The sequence below is a fragment of the Hemitrygon akajei genome, chromosome 3 (assembly GCF_048418815.1).
Source record: "Hemitrygon akajei chromosome 3, sHemAka1.3, whole genome shotgun sequence".
NCBI classification, from domain to species: Eukaryota; Metazoa; Chordata; class Chondrichthyes; order Myliobatiformes; family Dasyatidae; genus Hemitrygon; species Hemitrygon akajei.
In genome coordinates this window covers 157,417,555-157,441,557 of record NC_133126.1, presented here as the reverse complement: position 1 = coordinate 157,441,557, position 24,003 = coordinate 157,417,555, and the positions used below count along the sequence as shown (strand labels likewise).

The window sequence follows — 24,003 nt, the reverse complement described above, 5'->3', positions numbered from 1 at the left end:
GGAATATTTCAAGTTGAAGAATTAGTTTTTTTCCAATTAAAGGCTTAAACAAAAGACCTTCTAATTTTATTGGATATTTCCATTTTGTTTGGGGGTGGGGGGGGGGGTGTTGGTTGTATAACCCACTGTAGGAACACCCCTAGTCCATCTAAAGAATCTGCAGAGGTTTGTAGACTCAGCAGGCTCCATCATGGGCACAATCCTCCCACCATCAAGGACATCTTCAAAAGGCGATGACTTGTAAAGCAGGTACCTTTATTAAGGACCCTCACCATTCACATAGCCTCTTCTTATTACTCCCATCAGTGAGGTGGTACAGGAGCCTGAAGACACACACTCAACCTTTTAGGAGTAGCTTCTTCCCGTGTCATCAAATTTCTAAATGGTGCACAAACTCGTGAAAACTACTTCATTATTCCTCTTTTGCATGATTTACTGATATTTTATTGCAACATAGTATTTTTCTAATCTCTTGCATTGTACTGCTGCCACAAAACATTTCATACATCAATGATAATAAAACTGATTTTGACCAATCACTGATCAGGCAGGAGTTTAAAGGAAAGAATCTACAAAATGGTCTTAGCTGCTCCACAATTCACAATAAAGGCCAATAAAAATAAGATCTCTGAAGCTAAATGTGAATTAAGTTGCTGGAAGAAATCAGCAGGGAGGGTAAAATGGAAAAACATCTTCTATACTGCTTGGGTAGTTTATCACGCAGAGGTGTAAATGGTCAATTTTCCAATTTCAGTTAACCCACAAACTCACCTAGTTTTTCTTCGCCCTTGGTTCATCACTCCCATTCCATCCCCTCTCCCCCCCCCCCAATTCCATTGCTCTCCATATCCTCCCTATCTTGTTCCACCTATCACCTACCAGCCTCTTTGTAGCCCCCCCCCTCCCCCCCACACATACCTATTGTCCCTTCCACCACCACCACATACTGGTAATCTTTCCTTATTCTCTTTCAGCCCTACTATGGGATCTAAACCCAATGTAGACTTACCTTTTGCCTCCACAGATGCCACTTGACCTGTTGACTTCTTCCAGTATTCTGTTTTTGTTATATCAGATTTCTGCAGCTAATAAAGCCTCATTAAATCAGTGATTTAGGCATGCTGCAATTACGGCTTATCTGAGGGCAAGTCATCCACGCAGAAGATTTGTTATGAAGTCATCTGTCTTGGATATGTATTCCTGTTATTCTGTTTCTTGCCATAAGGTTAGGATATTGTGAAAGATATCTACTTCTCACAGATATCCTCAATTTAGCATTGTTGTCAATCAGATGCCATTATTAAACAAGTGTGGGTAATTAGTTGTCCAGTATCTAGTGAAGCATATGAAATTTAAATTTTGTTAAGAACTTTATTTTTTGCTATGAAAGAAACTTACTTGTCATTTTACAGTATTACATTACTCTATTAGGCCAGCACGGCATGTTTTGTTGTTTGTATTTAAAATGATTGGTATTGCTAAGAAACGCTCTTTAAAAACAAACGCTACTCTGAATTGAGGATGTTTTCAACAAATTGTTGTAAATAATCACCCTTATAAAACATTATTGGTTGCCAGCTATGAATACTGGCAATGACAGTGATACATTAAACAAAAGAAGCAAGCACAAAGTAATACCATAAACTTCTTAAATAATTTAATTGCAAAAGTGTTTTTTAAAAATATTTCTACAAATGCAAGAATGCATCATTTTTCACCATTAAATACATCTCAATATTTTAAAAAGTTTGCAAAATACTATACAGGTATGTTTCCAAAGTGACTGGAAGACAGCCATTAGATCTTTCTACAAAAGATTAGCCACCGTAAGGCTATTAGAGAAACAGTAAGGGGAATGATTACTCAGGAAGAAATGGTGGGCAATGGTTATTAAATCTCGCACCAAATTCACAGCAACGATAACTGAATGTTTTACCTTGATCACAGATGTCCCACAGACACCGTGAACTACTACAAATAACCTATCGCAACAATTTATTTTTACAACATTGTGTTATTTTACAGTACAAATTGGGATTAAGGGTCTACTTTTATGATTTAGAATTGCAGAACATTCAATTTTAACTTGCATTCCGCACATTTTTGCCTTGTCTATATACAATAAAGGCATATCCCATCTAGAGTGGCAAAATATACAGTCTGTATTTACTGTTTGAAGCCCACGCATTAACAAGGAAAATATCTGATAGTATGTACAAATGTACAGTCTCCTCTGCCACATTTTCTAAGTAAGAGAAGTTCTGTAGAAGAACTAAGGATGACTTACTGCAATATTAACTAAATTAAAAATGCTTATTGCCTTTCCATATTTTTGTTTCACTATTACAGACTTCACTCATTCGTTTACAAAGATTTTATCTGATTTTGAAAAAATAAAGTTTCCCGTCTTTTGGCAATGACAACAAAATTTAACAGCACTTGATTAAACAGATGGCCATGAAATTTTACAGTCATGTGTAGCCTCTCACTTTTCCTGACAGCTCTTACGGTTAAAGGTTCTAAATCATGTTGGCTGCTTAGTGTCTGCTTGCACAGTTCGAAAAGATCTGTTCCACTCTTGTCTCACAGGTGACGACTTCATAAATTCAGATGGAAGTCAAGGAAATCCCAATAATACACTCCAGAAGAAAGCCTCTATCCTACATTACAGCAGTTCTGAATCAATCACGTTCGCTTCATTGTTGAGGTTCTTGTTATCCATCTTCGCCCAGGCATTTTTGACTGACCTTTGTAAGAACTGTTTCTTGGCACCGTATATCCTTCACTTGTTACTGCACAGGTAGACCCAATACATCCAGCAATCTGTTTACTTAGAGTAACCATAAATTATAAGAACACCTGGGAAAACCAAGTGAAATCTTATATGCATAATAGCTGGGCATGAGTACTTTCATTTCCTCTCAAGGTATAATTATCTTGATGCCAGTATTCAATGTTCATGTGCCACACAAGTTGTGAAGGAAGGAAATTTTGGACCAAAAGGTGCAAGCACACCTTGAAGGCATTCATAGCTATTCCAATCTGGCTTTATTGCAAATTGAGAATTGGGGATTAGCTCAAGATTCAGCTATAAGGTTGCCACGCTATGTACAGCAATTTCTTTATTATTTTCTCACAGGTGGTACTTTGAAGGATGAGCTGAACATCAAATCTGTGATCCACTTAAATAAGACATCTTCAATATGAAGATTTAATAGGTACTAGCTTCTTGGCAGAACCTGCGTCCCTTGGCAATGTGCAACAGTCTTTGATAATGCCACAAGTTTGATGCAATAGGAGTAAAATTCCATGAAACAAACCAACTGCCCAAAAAAAAACTATTTTCAGACTGCATTCCTTTTTGGAGCCCTTTCAGACATTTTTCAATTCATGCTACAATTATCCTTGAACTGAGGGTTGACTTGAAACAATAGTTTTAGGTGCTCCACACAGGAATAACTGGAAACCAGGCACTGCACGCAATTATTCTATTTGACTTCAAACTTAATCATTTCCAGAGTTCCTTGCTGTCAGACCTGCACTGGAAGCGTCTGGTTCATCTGTAATCTCATGTCCTGAATGCTGCCGAGAATCTTCTTCTGGTGCCCAGCCAATGTGACTCCTATCCTCAGCAAGTCCCTGCAATAGAATGCCCATTAGTTACGTTTTCTTTGGCAAGATACTTTGGCTCCGATTCAGTAAAAGAAACAAAGATTGTTTAATAATTCAATGCTGATGTCCTCAAAATGTTCTACTTTTTGCCTCCAAAGCCATTCGTAAAATACAGTTTTCAAAATTTATGTGGAATGTAAAAGCAACATTTCACAAATGTCCTTCATGCATGAAATTATCGATTTCAGTTTACTAAACTACATTTGTTTTGTGCCACGTAGCTCCATTATCCAAAATTACTCTCTTTGAACATAAATTGGTGACTCTTGCATTATTTGTTTAATGAAAAAAATATGGCTAAGATTGCACTATGAAGCCTTTAAATACATTGGATTCAACTGATTTAACATCTCTTAAGAATTCTGAAAGCTATGTTTATTTTGGAAAAGGCACTGAGCTACCCTCTCACTATTTCTCAATACCAATTGCCCTTTTATTGACATTGTGTGTTTAATTCCTACTCTACAGAGTTAATTTTGAATTGTGGGTGAGGTGTGTGTATAGAAAAATACTGATCATTATTTAGCACCTTAAACCTCAGGTATAAAGCCAGAGGCTTCATATGCTAGGGTCAGTCTACGTTTTAGGAAAAAGGCATCTCCTGACTGAAATAGCTTCTCCACTTGTACTGATTTTGGCTCAGCCTCAGTTCATAACAAAATTTATGAACTGGCTGGTGAAAGTGAGGAGGGTAATACTTACTCTGCTGTCATCTGAGCAACCAAGTCGAAAGAGGTGAACCCAGCATTAATAAAATTCTCCTTGTACCGACCCATTTTAATTGCATCTAGCCAGTCTCCCACTGTGGTGAATGTGGTGTAGTCAGGAACAGTACGATCCAAAAGAGGCTGAGAAGGGCTGTGGAGAAGATAAGACAAAATCAGTCCACATCTTAAGCCCTGCATACATCAGTATCCAGAGTGAGTCTGGAACAAGTCACTTCCGGTACTGAAGATGATAAGGATCATTTCAACTATGTACTTAAAGCAGTTCAGGTCTGATCCTTGATAGCTGACTGTGCATATCTGTACTGCTTTAAGATGTGATGCTGATGAAAGGGTGACAGCAACTGCCTCTGATGCTTCCTGTCTGCCTTCCGCAATTCAAAGTAACTATGAAGTAAATGTGTTAAATTAGGGTCCTCACTCTGAATCAGTGAACACAATACTATGTTTTTCTTGACCAGAAAGATTATTTATGTTGCTCATCTGTGTCAACTATCATGCCTGCCTATACTTCTCCCACTTCTAGCCCAACTCATTCAAATAACTGTTCAGATTCCTCTTACAAGTTGTTACTGTTCCTGCCTCCACCACCTCCTCTGGCAACTCACTCCAGATACCAATTACCCCAAATATGCCTCTCAGATCTCCCATTCTGACATTCCTATCACAGGAAATCAATACTGTGTATCCCTCTCATAGTTGTTATGTCATCCCTCAACATGCTTTGTTCTGGGGAGAATGGACCGAGCCCCTAGAGTTCTACAGTGTGGAAAAAGGATCCATGGCTCATCTAATCCATGCTGAACAAGCTGCCTACCTGAGCTAAACCCATCTGTCACAGCTTTCTCAACCTCTCCTATCCATGTACCTTCCTAAATGTTTTTCAAACATAGTAATCCTCTCCCTCCTGATAATTCAAGCCCTCTACTCTCTGTGAATCTCTTCTGAACCTCTCCAGCTTAATTACATCCTTCCTCGTGTGGTCACAATATCCTCACACAATACTCCAAGTCCAGCTTAACTAGCATTTTGTACAACGGTAAAATGACATCCCAAATCCTCTCCTCAATGTCTCGGCAAATGGCAGCAGGCATGCTATGCAGTTTACACTACCCTCGTTACATATATTCACATTTTCAGGGATTTATGTACAGTACCTCAAGGCCCCTCAGTTCAACAGTATTCCCCAGGGCCCTGCTTATTTGCTGTGCACATCTTGCTCCAGTTTAACTTACTAAAATGCATCAATTTGCACTTGACGGAGTTAAATTCCATCAGCCATTCTCTTGCCCACTTTCCAAATTGATCTATATCCTATTACAGCTTTATACAACCTTCTGCACTGCCCACTACATCATCAATTTTAGTCTCCTCTTAAAACTTACTAATCGTGCTATGTACTCTTACATCCAAATCACTAATAAATATGACAAACAACCTGGGGCACACCAGAGATCACAGATCTTAATCTGAAAAACAACCCTCCACTTACACTCTCTGTCTTCTATCACCAAACCAATTTTGTATCCAATTTGCTAACTCACACTGGTTGTAAATTTCCAGACCAGCCGACCATGAGGGACCTTGTCTAAGCCCTTAAGTCCATGAAGCCAACTCTCAAGATTTTGAAAACAAAGCTGCCACTATTTTACCTGTTAATATCTCACAGGATCATCTGCGTCTGATTGAGAACACCCCCCACCCCGCATTTCTCCAAACATAGATATGTAGAGTTGGTCCATACTTAAACTCTCCACAATAAATATAGCATCTCCAACTCAGGAAAAAATCTTCCATCATCTCCAAGGCAAAAAAAAAATCCTCTCCTAGAAACAGAGAACATGTAGAACCTCACATGTGGTCTCACCAGTATTCACACCTATAACAAGATCTCCAACTTTTCTCCAAGTCCCTTGCGATAAAGGCCAACATCCCATTTAATTTCACGTGTTTGCCATACCTACGTGTTTAATCGTGTACCAGGATTCCCAAATCTTCAGTAAACTCACATCTATTAGCATCTTTTTATTCTTCTTAGCTACGTGAATGATCTCAAATCTCCTCACATTTCACATTGTCATTGTCACATCCAGCACTTAACCTTTCCATGTTCCTTTTGGATTCTTTGCATCCTCCTCATACCTCACTTTTCCAGAAATATTTGTGACTAAATCAATGGAGGAAGAAAATGAGTATTTTATTTTTGTTCAAGACTGAAAGTAACTTCAGTCCTGACCGTTTAGCAAGTGGAATTTTCCAGCTATATATTTATGCTATAACATGTAAGTAGGGAGCAGAGTTTTTGCCTTGGCTGTGTGTGTACTCTTGTGCATAATTTTGGAACTGAGCCTGGGCTGGATTGACAATGTTACTCAATTCTATATAAATATTGGTTGCTGACATCTTGAACTCCTTAAAAGTATCTTCAAAGAGAATGATTGTTCGGTTTCATAACAGGAGAATTCAGTTTAATATTTTTATATTCTTTGACTGATTATCTTTAGATGGAACCAAAGTGATTTTATTGGGATTACTTTATGTAAAACAATAAAATAATGGATGCTGTCCTGCATTAACACCATTAGGATATAAATTTCAGTAGCTGAAAAGAAAACATTAAAAATGTAGCTATAGCACTTATGCCTCTGGACATGAAACTGAACTGGACTATAATGCTGATATTTATGATAAATACTGAAAAGCTGTAATTAAATAATTAAAGTTTTTCAGTTGAATCATGTGAGAACAATTGGTGATGAGGACATCAGGAAAGAATTTAATGCATAATTTCTTTGAACGTTATATCGAGATTAGTTTACTTTGGACACATAAAATGTTTTATGAGTGAAAGCTGCCAGAATATTCCAACCAAGGCATCCTTAGGAAAGATTCAAAGATACCATAATGACAAACAGACCACACAAGAAAACGATGAGAACTCTTGATGAAAAAAATCATGTCATGATTAGAAACTTTGCTCAATAAATCAACCTGCCATATAAGACAATATTGAAATTGTTCTGTTAATTAACAATGCTACTCATTATACACATGCACTAAAAAGCAAAAAAAAAACCCTTTGGATATTTGGGAATGCAGGCCATATCACTACCAGATGAACACTTAGAGCCAGGAAAAGGATATGGAACAAATCAAAGATGGAGCAGATGTACTGTTACTTAAAAAATATATATGGAATTTGCGTCTCTGCACCTCCTTGCAGGGACTAAAAGCATTTTCTCATGAGCAATGTCTTTTCTGCCTTTGTCAATGGAGGCCCTGTCTCTTCCAGACCACCAATAACCCTCCTAAATTGCCATTTCATTTCTCCCTGTTAATTTTTCACATTGTGGGACATATTGCCTCTCCGACATGTTCCAAATCACTACATAGCATAGGTGAAAACTGACATGGTCAGTTAGGGCACATATTTCATTAAGTTCCACCTCCAGCAATATTTGTATCAAAATTAGATTTGTGGGAATCTAGCTTATGTCTTTTCTCCTTATGCATGATGGTAGACAGAAAATAGCAGATATCTTTGATCTTCCAGCAAACAAGTACTAAACAGAAATTTTAAAAAATCATCGGTTCCATCCTTATCTACCAACGTTTCCATTATTTCTAACAACACTGCAGTTTCATTGGCTTTTTCCAATTCTGTCCTCCAACTCTGCTACCCATCCCCCTTCACACCATTCCCCACTCCTGTCCGCTGCAGAGGTAGTTAGTTTTCAAGTGTGAACGTAATATGATCCAGCAGGCAATTCAAAGATGGAGAATCACACAATTCTCATATATCTGTGAACAGCAGTGCAGACTTTTCAGCATGGTGAAAACATTATGAATGCAAGCCGCTCTTTGTACTTCTGTACTTCAAAAACAACTGACTCAGTCCTCATTGAGGACTGATGTTTAGACCTGAGGACCCCTTGGAATTGAGACGCACCAGTTTTGGTTACATAGGAAAAATAGTTTGTACTGACTCATATCCCAATAGCACTAAGCAAATCTTCTCATGGAGAAGGGTCTCAGCTTGAAATGTCAGCTGTTTTTTTCCCTTTCCATAGATGTTCATCTGCTGAGTTCCTCCAGCACTTTGTAAGTATTTCTCTGTTGGTCAGACATAGTGCTTGAGAAGCAAGCTGTGGAAAAAGATCTGACAAGTGTTAAGATTGTGGGTGACAGGGACAGGATACTTGGGCTTAGCTGTGATGGTGAACAAGGCTTGAGGGGAATCATACTTTAGTGTCTGAGTTGTCAGTAGTTCCTTCAATGTGGAACTCATGGTTGTCCCACACCAAACCCACAAAGAAACTGGCTAACTATCCTTGCAGACAGGACATTAAAGTGGTGTTAGGTCCTTACTTACTCATGTAAAGGCCTTGATATCAATTATTAGTTAAGTTACTTAAACCTTGCACACTAATTAAAAGAATTAAAACTCACCAACAGTGAGAGTTGGAACATGCCAAACTCCTATCTACTAGGAAGAGCACAGGAATGGGTATAATGTTCTTATTTTCTGCCCAGATATCACATAGTCAATGTACACTTCTCAGAAAAGACTTAAGCACATTTTTTACCCATCCATATTGAGACCTCAGTAATCTCGGGCACACAGAAAGAACATTACATGGCTGCACATCTCACCTCCCAGCCAAACACCATTGGCTCCAACTTCGCTTTCATTAGCTGTGTCATCTACTTTCCTCCAATTTCAACTTCTTAAACCTAAATAACTTGTACATTAACTTTTACCAAGATGTACATTTTAAAAAACTTGCAATTATAATGAATGAAAGCAATATGTAGACAAAAATAAAATAATTAATTACACCAGGAAGAATGGAGAGGTTTTATAAAGTATGGGGTGCAGGAAAACAGAGAATTGTACACTAAATATTTCATGATGGTGGAATAAACTGAATAGGCTACTAGAAAAAACATACAAAACCTTATAGTTTCCATAAGTAAAAGAAAAGGAGTATAAAAGCAAAAGACTTTCAAAAATTCCTGTTTAGGCACCCTACTGTGGTAAAAGTCCAGGCTTCATATTTTGCGATGTATACTAAGATCTCGGAATGCAAAGGATATTTCCAAGAATGGTATCAGAAATGATATTTCAGTTGTTTGGTCAGACTTAGACTTCTTCACTTTCAAGAAAATGAAGTTTCATGGGAGATTGGATCAAAATGCTCAAACTTAAGTTCTTTTTTTGAAAGAAGAATCTTTTTCTATTGGTAAGTATCATCAACAGAAATCACACATGGAAAGAAAATGGTAAAAGAACTTGAGGCAACTTGAGGCCAAAAGAATTTCTCCATCAGTTGTTGTGGTTGGAAAGGGTGATGGGTGCGGATGTAATAATAAAGAAATTGGATGACAAGCTGAAGAAAAAGTGCAATGGGGAAAGAACAGTGAAGGAGACTAACATGAAAAGAATCTATCCAAAGAGCAGATACTGGAATAATAGGCCAAAATAAACCTTCTGTGCAATTTGGTTGTTCTAATACGAGTGACAATCCTACATGGTGAGAAAGAGCATTCCTCTGTTGCAAAATGGAATACTGCACAAACAAACCTCACCTTGTTTGTTTGCTTTTCATCAGAGTGCCAGAAGAGGAGAGGAATATAATGCAGCATATTCAGGAAAATCTTCAGGAAAAGATAATAACAGAAAATGAAAGTTTATTGTGTAAAACTATTAGAAAATTGGCATAGGAAGGGATGATTGAATAACTGCTAGTTTTACTATTTGACGGATGAAGAATGATCTATAAAGGATGAACCTGAAGTTCACTTCAAGGAAAAAAATGCAGTTCAATAAAACTTTCTGACAGTAGCAGATGAGCTTAAAGGTCAATTAATCGCAAGGACTGGATGGGATTGATTCTCAGATGCTCTGGTAGGCAAGTGAAGAGATTGCCAGGGTCTATATATATTCATCTCAAGAGGTCTAGAATATAAGAGCACAGGAGTGATGCTAAGGCTTTATAAGGCACTGGTGAGGCCTCACCTTGAGTACTGTGAACAGTTTGGGCTCCTCATCTAAGGAAAGATGTGCAGGCATTGGAAAGGATGCAGAGGAGATGCACAAGGATGTTTCTCGGAATGAAAGGGTATTCATACAAGTAACGTTTGATGGATCTGGGTCTGTACTCACTGGAATTCAGAAGGATGGGGGGGGGGGGATCTCATTGAAACCGTTTGAATTTTGAAAGGCCTAGACAGATGTGGAAAGGATGTTTCCTGTGGTGGGGGGAGTCTAGGATAAGAGGGCACATCTTAAGGATAGAGAGCCATCCATTTAAAACAGAGATGCGGAGAAATTTCTTCAGCCAGAGGGTGGTGAATTTGTGGATTTTTATTACCACTGGCAGCTGTAGAGGCCAGGTTGTTGGTTGTATTTAAGGCAGAGACTGATAGGTTCTTGATTGGACACAGCATCAAAGATTACGGGAGAAGGCTGGGGAGTGGGTCTGAGGAGGGGTAAAAAGGATCAGCCATGACTGAATGGCGGAGCAGACTCCATGGGCCAAATGGACTAATTCTGTGTCTATATCTTATTGTTTTAATCACATCTTCTGCAAGTAAATCAAAAACAAGCTGCTGAAGGTACTCAGTGGGTCAGGTAGCATCTCAGGGCAAAGAAATAAACAACGTTTCGAGTTGAGACCCTACATCAGAACAATGCTAGCAATCCTTGCATTTTGTGTCCAAGCTGAAGATTCTATAACAAAGATTGGCCCATTATTACTATTCATAGACAGACCAGACGTCAACCCTGTCTTCAAAGTTCCTCTTGTATCGTTGTTGAACTTACTTCTTCATTCTATGCATGGCAAAGTTATATTTTTTAAAAATCTCATTACTTCAATGATCATGACATTTATTACATCAGATCATTTTGCAGTTATTTGAGTTTTGACATGTAAAATAAACAGATGGTTTCAGTTGAACGTTTCATCCCTATTAGTAAAACTTGAAGAAGACTTAATCTAATAATGGTTTCAAATTATTTATTTAAACATTTATTAATATGTACGAGTCAGACTTTCTGAAAGTTCTTTGTTTATTCCCAGTAGCAATTTTTCAGGTGTGTGTTTCCACCGACCTAATCAGTGCACCTTGTTTGTAATCCTCTATTTTACTTCAGTTGGGTTTCTTATCTGTCTTATCAACTGAGGGTCACTTGACCTTTTAACCTTTTGTTCAAAACAAAAAGGTCACATTATTATTGCTTCCTGTCTTTCACTCATCAGGAAGGAACTGGATGCATGGGCAGAAAGAAAAGCTCCAGTATCTCTCCATTTACTGAAGAGAACTCATTGTTTCTTGTGGTCCTACAGGTTGGCTTGCATGACGGACATTTATACCAAAGCCCATAAGATAACCAGGGTCGTGACCTCTACAGACTCCCTGCTTGAACAGCAGGCGCCAAAGATCAAGATATTGAAGTTCGTCACTTAACATGAAAGCACTTCTCTGTATGTTGGTGAATGAAATGCCTTTTGATTAAATTGTGTCCCTTTCAATGCCATCTCCAAAATGATTAAACAACGATTATTTTATCAAATATAGGTGATTAAAAGCTGTGAAATTTGTCAATATCCAAAGCTGCATGATCTCATCTTTGAAACAGTATTTCTACCTTGCGATAAGACTTACCCTGGATTTGAAGCGGAGACTACCTTCAGGCTAGCTGCATTCCTGATGAGTTTATCCAGTGTGTTCACAATCTGGGTAAACTTTGGCCTGTTGTTGCGATCTTTCACCCAGCAGTCTAACATCAACTGATGAAGGGCAGTTGGACAGTCCATTGGAGGGGGCAAACGGTAGTCTTGTTCCACAGCGTTGATAACCTGAAAAGGAATGCACAATGTTAGTTGTCAGGGCTAGGCAAGGGAATGCACATGCACAAAATGTCACCCTCCTTGTATCAGTGAACACCAGCAGCTTGCCACTGGGTCAATTCTAATGCTAGGGATGAATTTAGTACGTGACCATCTAGGTTCACCTGGGCACACAGTCACTCATTGCGATACTGTGAGGTAAAATATATACTCAGTGTGTAATTTAGGGCCAGTGAGCTTTACTGATGATTTCACTTGGATTTTGATTTCACTTTAGATTTAGATGCACATGGTAATCTGAATTTCTAGTTAGATACCAACATTTATATTCATGCTAATACATAATGCACAGGGGGGGGGGGGGGGGTGGAGGCCGATTGGGACACCAATGCCCTTGAACAGAAAATCCTACAAAAAATTACCAGTCCATCACGGGTAAAACCTTCCCTTCCAGTGATCACATCTGGATGGAATGCTGCTGCAGGAAAGCATTATGAGGGACCCCCACCACCCAGGTCATGCTCCCTTCTCGCTGCTGCCATCAGGAAGAAGGTACAGGAGTCTCAGGGCACAATACAAGATTAAGGAAGAGTTATTACCCATCAACCATCAGGCTCTTGAACCAATGGGATACCTTTATTCAACTTCACTTGCGCCATCACTGAACCATTCCCACAACCTATGGACTCACTTTCAAGGACTCTTCAGCTCATGTTCTCCATATTTATTGCTTATTTATATATTCTTATTTTTATTAATATTTTCTCTTTTGTTTTTGCGTAGTTTGTCGTCTTTTGCACATTGGTTATTTGTCTGCCCTGTTGGGTGCTGTGTTTTATTGATTTTATTTTGGTTCTTGAATTTATTGAGTACGTCTGCATGAAAATGAATCTTGGGGTTGTATATGATGACATGCATGTACTTTGATATAATAAATTTACTTTGAACTTTGAATCAAAACACAACAATTGCCCAAGCCACTCCAAATCTGAGATAGCAGACTGTACTCAAAATAATTCAGTATCAATGCAGGAAAATGTACACAATAACGAACTCAGCAAGTCAGGTAGCATCTATTGGAAGAAAAACAGAACAAATGAAGGGTCTCCAACCTGAAACATTATCTGTTTCTCTTAACTTGATGAATGTTTCCAGCATTTTCTGTTATATTTCCAATTTACAGCAACCACAATCTCGAAAAAAATACCTATAGTAACGTTTGCTTAATATTATGAGTGAATGTGTCACAGAAAAAAAGTTTGCCTGCTGTCAGTTCAAATACTTACATCTTGGTTCGACATATCCCAGTAGGGTCTCTCCCCATATGACATTACTTCCCACATAACAATTCCATAACTCCACACATCACTGGCTGAGGTGAATTTGCGATAGGCTATTGCTTCAGGGGCTGTCCATCTGATAGGGATTTTTCCGCCCTGGTAAGAGTAAAGAGCTCTGTTTAGCCTACTTGCACTTGCAACAGTCTCAATTCAAGCTCAAATCAACATTAAATACTGTAAATGTTACTCAAAGTGAGCAGCAAGCAATTTTCAGCAGAATCCTCCACCTAAATGCCATGTATCAGAAAATATCATGGTCTAAGTACAATTCCATTCCCAAAGAAAAATTGTGACAGTTCTAAATCAATAGCTGCAAACAGGAGATTATCAGAGGATGTGTATTTTGGCTATCCCCATGATATATATTCAATTCTCAGTCAGACTTTTAAACAGATCCCCAGCAAGCACAGCCAGGTAGTTATCTCGATATGTCTGCCATTTTTACCTAACAATGTATGAAATGTACCGTTCACTCCTGCTGCTGCAGCTCCTAAAACAGTTCGCAAAAACACAGGGGCACTGCTACTCCTGCATGTCCTGAAATATATTATCTTCAAAATCTTCCCAGGCTGTCCTCAGGTCTTCCCACCCTCTCTATTTAAATCTGCTCCATTCAGAGCAAGGCTGTATGTCGCCTAGCTGGCAAAAGTTGTGTTTAAAAAATCCATCTCATGCAGGGAAGGAATGGTTGCTATTGCTTCTCACTCCAATCAAAATGCACTTCTAATCGCATGGGCCAGAAAAAGAATGGCCCAAATTTCTCACCCACAGAAATACAAGAATCAACAGCTCACAGCAGCTTTATCAGTAGACTGGAATGCTTCTAACGTGTGCCAGAATTAAAAGAAAATAAAACAGCACTTGGGCTGAAAGTTAAAAGGACAGGATACAATAAATAGTTCTATCATCTGAATTTTCAGATTTTTTTAATGATTCACATCCACCCTAATTTACAACAGAACTATCTAATTTCACTGAAATTTCTCGAATGTTTTCATAAATTGACAAGGAAATGCATGCAACTTAACCAGTCTGGCCCTCACCAGAGAGCTTGTGTAGGTTGGATCAGCTGCATCATCCTCCAGGAACCTCGACAAGCCAAAATCAGACACTTTACACACTAAGTTACTGTTGACGAGAATGTTCCGGGCTGCCAGATCTCGGTGCACGTAGTTCATTTCTGACAAATACTTCATCCCAGCTGCAATGCCTCTCAACATGCCAACCAGCTGGATTACTGTGAACTGTCCATCATTCATCTGCATGGCAAGCAAAATAACAACCGAGGTCAAACATTCAACAAATAAAACATATTACAGATTCTGTTTCCATGAAAGCAGCAAAAAAAAAAGAGCTCAAGTTTCTGGGGACATTCCTGAGGTAACCTTATGAAACAAAAAAAATTGAAATCTTTGAAGCAGGTGACCATGCAGAGCACACCTGCAGAGTCTCACAGAAAGAAAAGTGACAAGCATGATACATTAAACCCCAACAGGACATTCCACTTCAGTTTTGCTTATCTAGGAAATTCCATTATTATTATTATATACTGCTGTGGCATATTTTGTCTAAGCTTAGAAGGAAGTTGGTTAAAAAACACAGTTGGCCAAGCAGCATACATGGAGAAACAGGGCAAAGGCCTTTCATCGCAGCTATTTTATGGGAGCCAATGTTCATCAGTGAGTTGTGTATTGTCATGTACTTGTGTTTATTAGGTGCCTTGGTCAATTGTGTTGACCAAGCAGCATCTCTACTTTCTGCGAAGGCTGAGGAAAATCCATGTCCCACCCCCCATCCTCATCACGTTTTACAGGGGTTGTACTGAGAGCATCCTGAGCAGCTGCATCACTGCCTGGTTCGGAAATTGCACCATCTTGGATCGCAAGACCCTGCAGTGGATAGTGAGGTCAGCTGAGAAGATCATCGGGGTCTCTCTTCCCGCCATTACAGACATTTACACTACACGCTGCATCCGCAAAGCAAACAGCATTATGAAGGATCCCACGCACCCCTCATACAATCTCTTCTCCTTCCTGCCATCTTGGAAAAAGCACCAAAGCATTTGGGCTCTCACGACCAGACTATGTAACGGTTTCTTCCCCCAAGCCATCAGACTCCTCAATACCCAGAATCTGGACTGACACCAACTTACTACCCTCTACTGTGCCTATTGTCTTGTTTATTATTTATTGTAATGCCTGCACTGTTTTGTGCGCTTTACACAGTCCTGGGTAGGTCTGTAGTCTAGTGTAGTTTTTTTTCTGTGTTGTTTTTACGTAGTTCAGTGTAGTTTTTGTACTGTTTCATGTAGCACCAGGGTCCTGAAAAACATTGTCTCGTTTTTACTGTGTACTGTGCCAGCAGTTATAGTCGAAATGACAATAAAAGTGACTTGACTTAACTTTTGTGTTCAACCACTGCAAGGAAACAGAAAGCAGGATCTACTTACCCTGAGGAAGGAGTCCAAGGCACCGTTCTCCATAAACTCAGTAACAATCATGACAGGGCGGCTTTTAGTCACCACTCCCTCCAAGTGGATGATATTTGGATGATCAAATTGTCCCATAATACTGGCTTCACTGAGGAAATCTCTTCTTTGTCTTTCAGTGTACCCAGCTTTAAGCGTCTTTATTGCTACAAAGATTTCTCTACGACCTGGAAGTTTAAGGCGCCCTCTACATACTTCTCCAAATTCACCTGCATAGAGAAAGAGAAATTAAATTTCAAAATAAGCACTAAGAAAAAAATTGATTAATGTAAATATATTTTAGTATAAGAGAATGTCAATGCCTTTTAGTCTACCTGCTCCAATTACTTCTTCGATTTTAACACAGGATACGTCGATTTCCTTCGCAAATTCTCTGACAGCTTCATTTGGATCTTCATAGGTGAAAGGATCAATATACACCTTCATTCCTGGCGTGACTGTGTGTGTAAAGTGGTAATTATCATTAAAAGGACAGCATGTTCATATTTTCTAGATTAATGATCAGCTCAGGTATGCTAATGTTCCAGAAAGCAGACTTAGTTGTGTGTTGTTTGAAAGATATTAAACCTAAGTAAAGAAAGCTAATTTTGGTGGCACATTTGGCCCATCGAACATTTGGGAATGATGGCCCTAACAGTTATTTTCAGACTAGAACAAGTTCATGCTGGTTCAATTATTCTCCACTGCTGCCACCATTGTCTTGAAAAATGACTTGTATAAAATTGTTGTTGTGGAAACAGAAGATATAAACCAATGCTCCTTCTAACAAACTGTACCCTATATTCAGCACCTAGAGAGGGCAGGGTCATTAAGGTAAACACCCTGGAATGTAAAACATTGTCTATAGATTTACAACAGATGAGGCAAATTTATTGAAGTTAGTGCTGAATCTAATTTTGACTCATTCTAAAGCCTTTTGATTTAATCTGCACAGCACTGATTTAGACCAATTTCTACTCTAATGTACTTCTCATAGAAAGAAGGAACTTACTATGGCCAGTGCTATATTGCTGGAGCTTCTCTGTGTACTCGGACTCTGAGCCACCTCCACGCTTCCTTAATATGAAACAAGATAAAGGGTAAGCTTTATTGTCATTCTCAAATATAAGATACACATAATGAAAATTTATGTGCAAGATTTTTTTCTAAATAAATTAAAATATTAACATTACCTGATACAAACAAAAGCAACAACCAACACAGCTACAATAAAAACCAGGCCTGCGGTAGCAGAACCTACAATCAAGGGGAGTTGTTCCTGTATGCTTTTAACATTCTCACCTAAATGGGAAAAAAATTGGAAGTTTTAGTTCAGAATCCAATGAATGGTTTCACAAACACAATGACCATAAAGGAAATGCAGAGCTTTAACGATTTATGTATTATTTTATTTCACACAAAGGGATCATCCTTCTTAACGCGCACCCATCATTCTGCACAAGAATGTATTATGTTAATAAAATCATTTGACTGATAGTACCACTGAACAATAACTATGTAAAAATTGAAGAGACCTTGATTATGCTTAATTATGTAAAAACTGTAACACAGTTAATAATGTTAATAATTCACAGCAAATAATTTCATTTCACATCTGGATATAATTCTGTTGAGTACTGTTGGCCAAGCTCCAAATAAAATGGACATACTTTCCGAGAGCGTCTGGAAATCTACAGTTTCACTGTACTTCCCATATCCAGCCACAGTCCTGGCTCGCACCTGAACTCCATAAAAAGCAGTTGGTTTTAACCCATCAATACGGATGGTATTTTTTTGACTTGTAATGGTTGATGCTGTTGACTCATCATGGTCCTGGAATGAAACAGATGTATTGAGGAATGTAAATGTCAGCTTCGAAACCTTAAGAGATTTTCCATCTCGTAATACAATATTGACTTAATAAGGAAAAGCGGGTTTGTGATAAGAGTTCATTATAGTGAAAACAAAATGTTAGTTGCGTTATTGAACAGGAAATGCAAAATGTTTGGGTATTATTCTACACCTAACCTTTGAAAAATTGTTCATTTTCTTTTGGAGGAAAGTACAAAAATACATCACCTTCCAACAAATTTAAACAACTCTACAATCTGTTTTCACTCCACACCAGTCAACTGGACTGCACTCAATTCATTTGGAAGAATTACTGGCAAGACAATGCTTCAGCGGTCTGGGATTAGCAAAGCCAAAATGACATCATGCATCGCACAGCTCTTACAATCATCCATGGAGTAACTATACCTTTTCACGGTATTTCAGCTCATAGTCCAGAATTATACCATTAGGTTTTTCAGGAGCAAGCCATGAGAGAGTCATACTGTCTGAAGTGGCACTCAACAAATGCACCATAAGAACAGGAGAAGGAGCTGCAAAGAAACATAAACATTGAATATTCCCAACCTTTTGTTTCTGAATTCACATCACCAAGCCTGAGGAAGATTACTGTTCAGAAATAAAAGATTTTTTACCCCACTGTTTCTGGACTGGCTTTTTAAAATACATCTATCCAAAACAAATTCCACTGTACTGTTCTCTCGCTCTCCCCCCACAACATTCTTTCGTCCTCTGTTTCAATTATGAGGCAAATTTTCCATTACGGACACTGGTTCAATCAAAGAAAAACATTCACAACTCTAATAATTTTAAATTAGAAAAACGTTCCAACTGATCAGCTCAGTCTATTAACTATGGTTTTACATATGAAAATCATTCGACTTCTCTGCCAGAGGAATTAGTCTTTTACTGTATATGTTTTTCATGAATTTAAAATCTCAAATAAGCCTCGTAAACACTGCTGCTTATCTGTTTCTGGCACTTAAAAAGTGCAGATCTTGTCCATTGTTTAAGACCACAATTCAATGAAAAATTACATTTGTTCAATCATAAGGAGACATTCATTTATGAATCCAGAGTAACTGCACATTTTCATGAGTGAATGATGAAAGTGATGTGATCATGAGGTAAATGCTATGGTTATTCCTCACATCTCATTACACTCAAGGCATATTCTATATATAACACAGGCATTTTGTTCACAACCAAAAATACATTTCTCTAATTATATTCTGAGCACCATAAAAATGAAGGAATTAATCTTTTTAAAAAATTTGCAACAGAAGCATTTAAAATATTGTCAAATTACTTTTCATTTTTAAACAGTGAATTGACTTGCTTTTAACTTACTGATCTGATACTGTAATCCACTTCAAGTGATTTAACCTCATGTTTTTATACGGGGTTTCGTGGATCTATGAGCACAGAGTAAACTCCATCATCCTATTTAAAGCCCGGCTATTTTAAAAGTTTTAACTCCAGAAAAAAGACGAGAGATTTCCTCCATCTACAGCTCCTGCTGTCCAATTCCTCTAATCCAGTCACACAACAATAGAAGCTAATACCATCAATTAAACACCAATCAAAGGACAAATTACATACATACTGCCAAGCGCTGAGATTCCCCTAAAGGCCTAACCCAGAACACAGCCATCTCGCAGGACATAATTACAGCCATGGCATCTAGTACCTGGACTGCCAGTATGAAATCCTGAATGACAAAACCTGACGGCATCCCACCAGCTGCTTCAGGCAACGACTTAGCTAGTCCCCTAACTTCGTTTAATTGTGCCTGACTTATAATATTAAAAAGTGCCAAATGAATGAATATTCAGGCACTAATCACTGGACAATAAGCTACAATACAAAAGAGGGGCTTAACAGGAAAGTCAGAGAAATCCTAACCCTCAGGATGACCACCCTCAAATAAATCCCTTTTCTTAAGGGTGGAGAACTTTCAATAATTGGAGTCAGAGTTTAAGAATCTCTGGCATTGTTGCTCTTGCAATATATATCCTTCGTGTAGTGCCAGAGTCAACAAATATAGCATAACACAATATATATCTGTATGTGTGTATGTATATGTTTGTGTGTGTGTGTGTGTGTATGTGAAAAACTTCAAACTAAAACTTTACGGATATTATAAACATCAATTTATTCACTATTAGTATGCCAGACAAGTATCAATGCTTTTTTTCCCTGAATCTGCATGTTTGTTTTGGAGAATATTCCAGCATATTTTCTTTTTTGTCATAACAATTTTATTTCTGGTCACATTGCAACAAATGATCCATAGTAATGGCACCTGAATCAAATTTAACTCCCCTTTCCTGTACCAGCTTCAGAGAATATAAGAGTGTGTTTCTAAAGTGGAGTGACAGCAGAATTTTGGATAGAGCAGTGGCAGGGTAGAAATCACTTTCAAATATTTATACTTGTAATTTTTTGATATTAACCAATATTAAAAGTGGTGTAGACAAGATCATTTCAGATATCCCCAGGTGCAACATCTTGACTTGCACCATGCAAGAAATCATTCATGTTTTCAGCATGAACTGCTTCTGAGAGAGACAAACACAAACCCACTGTCATATTCTTTTGAAATTAAAAAAAAATGATTAAGACACTTGAATGGGTTAGTAGTGGCTGAGCATTCAACACAGTCTTTCCAGTGCTCTGCCCAAAAGATTTATTGAGCTGGCTGGCTGGCTGGAAGTGATTTCCAACTCCAGCATATTAAGTTTAACACCAGCTCTTCAGCATATACAAATTGTTTTACAATTTGACTTCAGCCAGCATCAATTTGTGAAAGAAAATCATATGTATTTTTTGCTACCTGATTGGTAGGATGACAAAGTATATTGTCACCAGCCTACTGGAGACTATGGCAGTCCTCACTGGGATGCAGTAAGAAAGAAGGATCAAGAAATTATGATGTTGATTTCTCATAGAACAAAATGTAACTTTTTATGTTTTGTGAGAACTCAACATCATCAAAATTCCATGATCCTTCTTTCCCACTATTTATTTTGGCAAAATATATCTCTGCTACCTCTCTCTTGATAAACATCTCTTATCTCATGGTTAACTGTGATGAAACTGACTTTAATTAAGGAAATTGTTTTTCCTCAATGAGCCAGCATTTCAGGCCATGATTTTAAGTCGCTCTTTTACAGTTCCTAATAACATACCCATCCAGCACAATCTCCCCTGGTTAATCTTTCTAATCACTCTATTGTTTCCCCACTGCACTCTTCAGTGACACATTAAAGTCCAGCCAGCTGTGCGACGCCCTGCCCTAATGATCATTCCCTCGTGAACAAGGTACTGCAAAACATTAGTACAGGCTGCAGTCTGGCTCTTGAATCATGATTCTTTCCTTAAGAAGCTGTTCAATTCGATATATTCTGCCACTTTCTCATATCCAAACAGTGAATGGTTTTGTGGCAGCATGACAAAATCCTTTCTAAACTTTACCCTAATCTTTGGATCTTTTCCAAGTCTTTCATCACTGTGGACTCTCCTTTCAAACTCTTATCACTCCTACCTTCTCATGCCAGGGTGACATTTCTTATTGGCAGAATTTCCTTTCTAAACTGGAATGTTTTGTTAGCCATTTTCACAACACTTTTTAAATAAAGCACTTCCTTTCCTTCTCTCCCAGTGGCTTCTACATCAACACAAATGTAGTCTGACCCTCTTCTCTTCTGAACTTCTTTCTACATCTGCAGACATGCATTGTGTGTTCACTCGAAAGCACAGAAATCACGAACTTTACACCTTCCAACTACTGCTGTGTGTCCATCAACAGACCACAAAGGCTGCATTATATTGATTAATTATTTAATATTAGGAGAGATAAAGTCCAGGAATGTTTGTATTTTGTATATACATAACCTTAAATGTTAAATATGAAATGTCTCTCTACTTACCTGCCTGATTTGTAGTAATGTTAACAGCTGTAAATTGGGGAGGATAAGGACTCTTGCTGGAAACACCATTTACTGCTTGGATTTCAAACGTATAACGTGTGTGAGCCAAAAGATTGCTGATAAACACCCGCCGTTCTGTAAGACCCAGCTGCCGTGGAACAAACTCGACATTGTCGTCACATCTGGAGCAGATTTTGCCCTCGACACTGCATTTCTTGCAGATGATGTTATAGAGCTGGTCATCCCGGCCACCGGTATCCCGCGGCTCACTCCATTCCAAGCTCAGAGAGGTCTCATTCACACTTGAAATTACGTTACGTACAGCTGAAGGCACACCTGAATGAAAACCAAATGGAAAAGAGAAATTCTAACATACATTGAACACCCAATATGTATATTATTAGCTTGCATATGCTGAATTGAGATATATAAAAATCCTAGAGAAGTCTGCCTAGTTTCCACATTTCTCCTGTGACTGCATGAATATGGTTTCCATCACATCTAAATATACAAGGTTGGTACGTTAACTGGCGGTTGTAAATTTCCCCCAGTCAGTAGATGAGTGGCAGAATCGGGAAGAAATTGATGAAAATATAGAGCCAATAAAATTATATCAGTGTGAATTAGTTTATGTGCAGTATGGACAGTGAGCCAAGGCCAGTTTCCATGTTGTATGTCTCTGTCACTCTATTATTATCTCTTTGAGACACCTAGGCTATTGCACAGAGCATGTAGAAAAGCCAAAGCATTTCTCATCTTTTCAAAACAGTCCATGAAGGTCACTGGAAAACCAAATTTTATCTTTAAAAAGGACAAGGTTATAAAATGAAATTAGGGTTTTTTCAGAATGATGGCACCTGGGTTTGGACTCCGCTTTTACTGATAAGCAGCCGTGAAACATCTGAGATTCTAATTTTCTAAAAGAAAAACACAGCAACTTCAGATGCACTTTTAACAGCCAGTCTGTTGCCTGCTCTGTGCTGATAAAAGAAATAGAAGGCATCGGAGATAGTGATGATCCCTTAAATATCAGGTGGAAGTTGTAAAGTGCTTTTTTTTCCACACCTAATGCATTTGTGGGGAACTATTTGTAGAAAATCCTTTGCTGGGAAAGATAACATGTAGTCTGAAGCAGAAAATAAATAAAACAATTGTCCTTCTATTTATTCAGCTCTTAAGGTCACTATCAAACAGTGATGGCACACGGGGAGGCTACAGAACAGAAAACTGTAATCCAAACATGTTTTTTTTTTGGCTTTGTTTTCCCATCACCTTAGTTTATTCACTTTTATTTGATCTCAAGAATAATGAACACTTAAAGGAGTAACACAGATTAATATGAAAAATGTTTATAGCTGTTTAGCACTACTCATCCAAGGATGAATTTCTGGGCATTTGCATTTAAGTTTACCTTAGACATTTTCAAACACCACTCCAACCTTTGATCATAATACACACCCTTGGTGAGAGCAACTACACTCAGAGCCTTATCTGCACTATTAACACATTCAAATCACTCATTTGGTACTTGTTGAAAAATGATTGCAATATTCAAGCAGAGAAATAGCCAATGCACTGGTTAGTTACAATGTTGTTCTTCATTAATTGCATACTTTCACTGTTAAGAATCTTTCAGATACATTTTAGTTATTTTAATACCACTCATTATGTGTGTTAACTATTTTTCAATTCTCTACACAATACTTTGATCTCTTGGTAATCCATCAATACACATAATTATCTGACGGAGTTTAATTTCTAAATCACCATTTTCAATTACACAGCTGATCTTTGATGGCATGTACTTCAACTATTTTATTTTAGATTACTGAATCTAGGTCTATATAAATGAGAAACACAAGTGAAAATTTGTCCAACAGCTTCCTGAATAGTACTGCACTGATTTGAAGATCTGAACACTCAGAAAAGTTATATTTCATTATCTGATGATAGCAATCACAGTTGACTGTGGTACCATCACTGGCAACCTTGCAATGTCTCCCCGACCAGAAACTATGTTATGACTCTGTACATTGGACAATCATCAACAATTTCTTACATTTCTCAAATGAAATTTAAACACTTTTCTCAGCCATTCATTGTTGCTATTGCGATCTGGTCTTTTATTCCATTCTAACGCATGAATCTTTTTAACAAATT

General features: G+C 38.1%; 1 protein-coding gene across 5 annotated transcripts in view; it reads right to left on the bottom strand.

Moving 5' to 3' along the window:
* Nucleotides 1-1,635: 1,635 nt before the first annotated feature.
* LOC140725546 (ephrin type-B receptor 3-like) overlaps nucleotides 1,636-24,003 on the bottom strand; it is an 88,883-nt gene continuing 66,515 nt past the window's right edge. The window contains exons 5-16 of one of the 5 annotated variants that reach the window (XM_073041147.1): nucleotides 21,844-22,179; nucleotides 18,320-18,444; nucleotides 17,731-17,893; nucleotides 17,254-17,362; nucleotides 17,073-17,137; nucleotides 16,384-16,518; nucleotides 16,043-16,290; nucleotides 14,622-14,852; nucleotides 13,540-13,689; nucleotides 12,069-12,262; nucleotides 4,375-4,530; nucleotides 1,636-3,639 (exon numbers count right to left, since the gene is read on the bottom strand). In XM_073041147.1, coding sequence (XP_072897248.1) covers nucleotides 3,531-3,639; nucleotides 4,375-4,530; nucleotides 12,069-12,262; nucleotides 13,540-13,689; nucleotides 14,622-14,852; nucleotides 16,043-16,290; nucleotides 16,384-16,518; nucleotides 17,073-17,137; nucleotides 17,254-17,362; nucleotides 17,731-17,893; nucleotides 18,320-18,444; nucleotides 21,844-22,179 — 2,021 coding nt within the window. In that variant the 3' untranslated portion in view covers nucleotides 1,636-3,530. The remainder of the gene's footprint in view (nucleotides 3,640-4,374; nucleotides 4,531-12,068; nucleotides 12,263-13,539; nucleotides 13,690-14,621; nucleotides 14,853-16,042; nucleotides 16,291-16,383; nucleotides 16,519-17,072; nucleotides 17,138-17,253; nucleotides 17,363-17,730; nucleotides 17,894-18,319; nucleotides 18,445-21,843; nucleotides 22,180-24,003) is intronic. The other 4 variants (XM_073041149.1, XM_073041148.1, XM_073041150.1 and 1 more) reach the window with 4 other exon arrangements.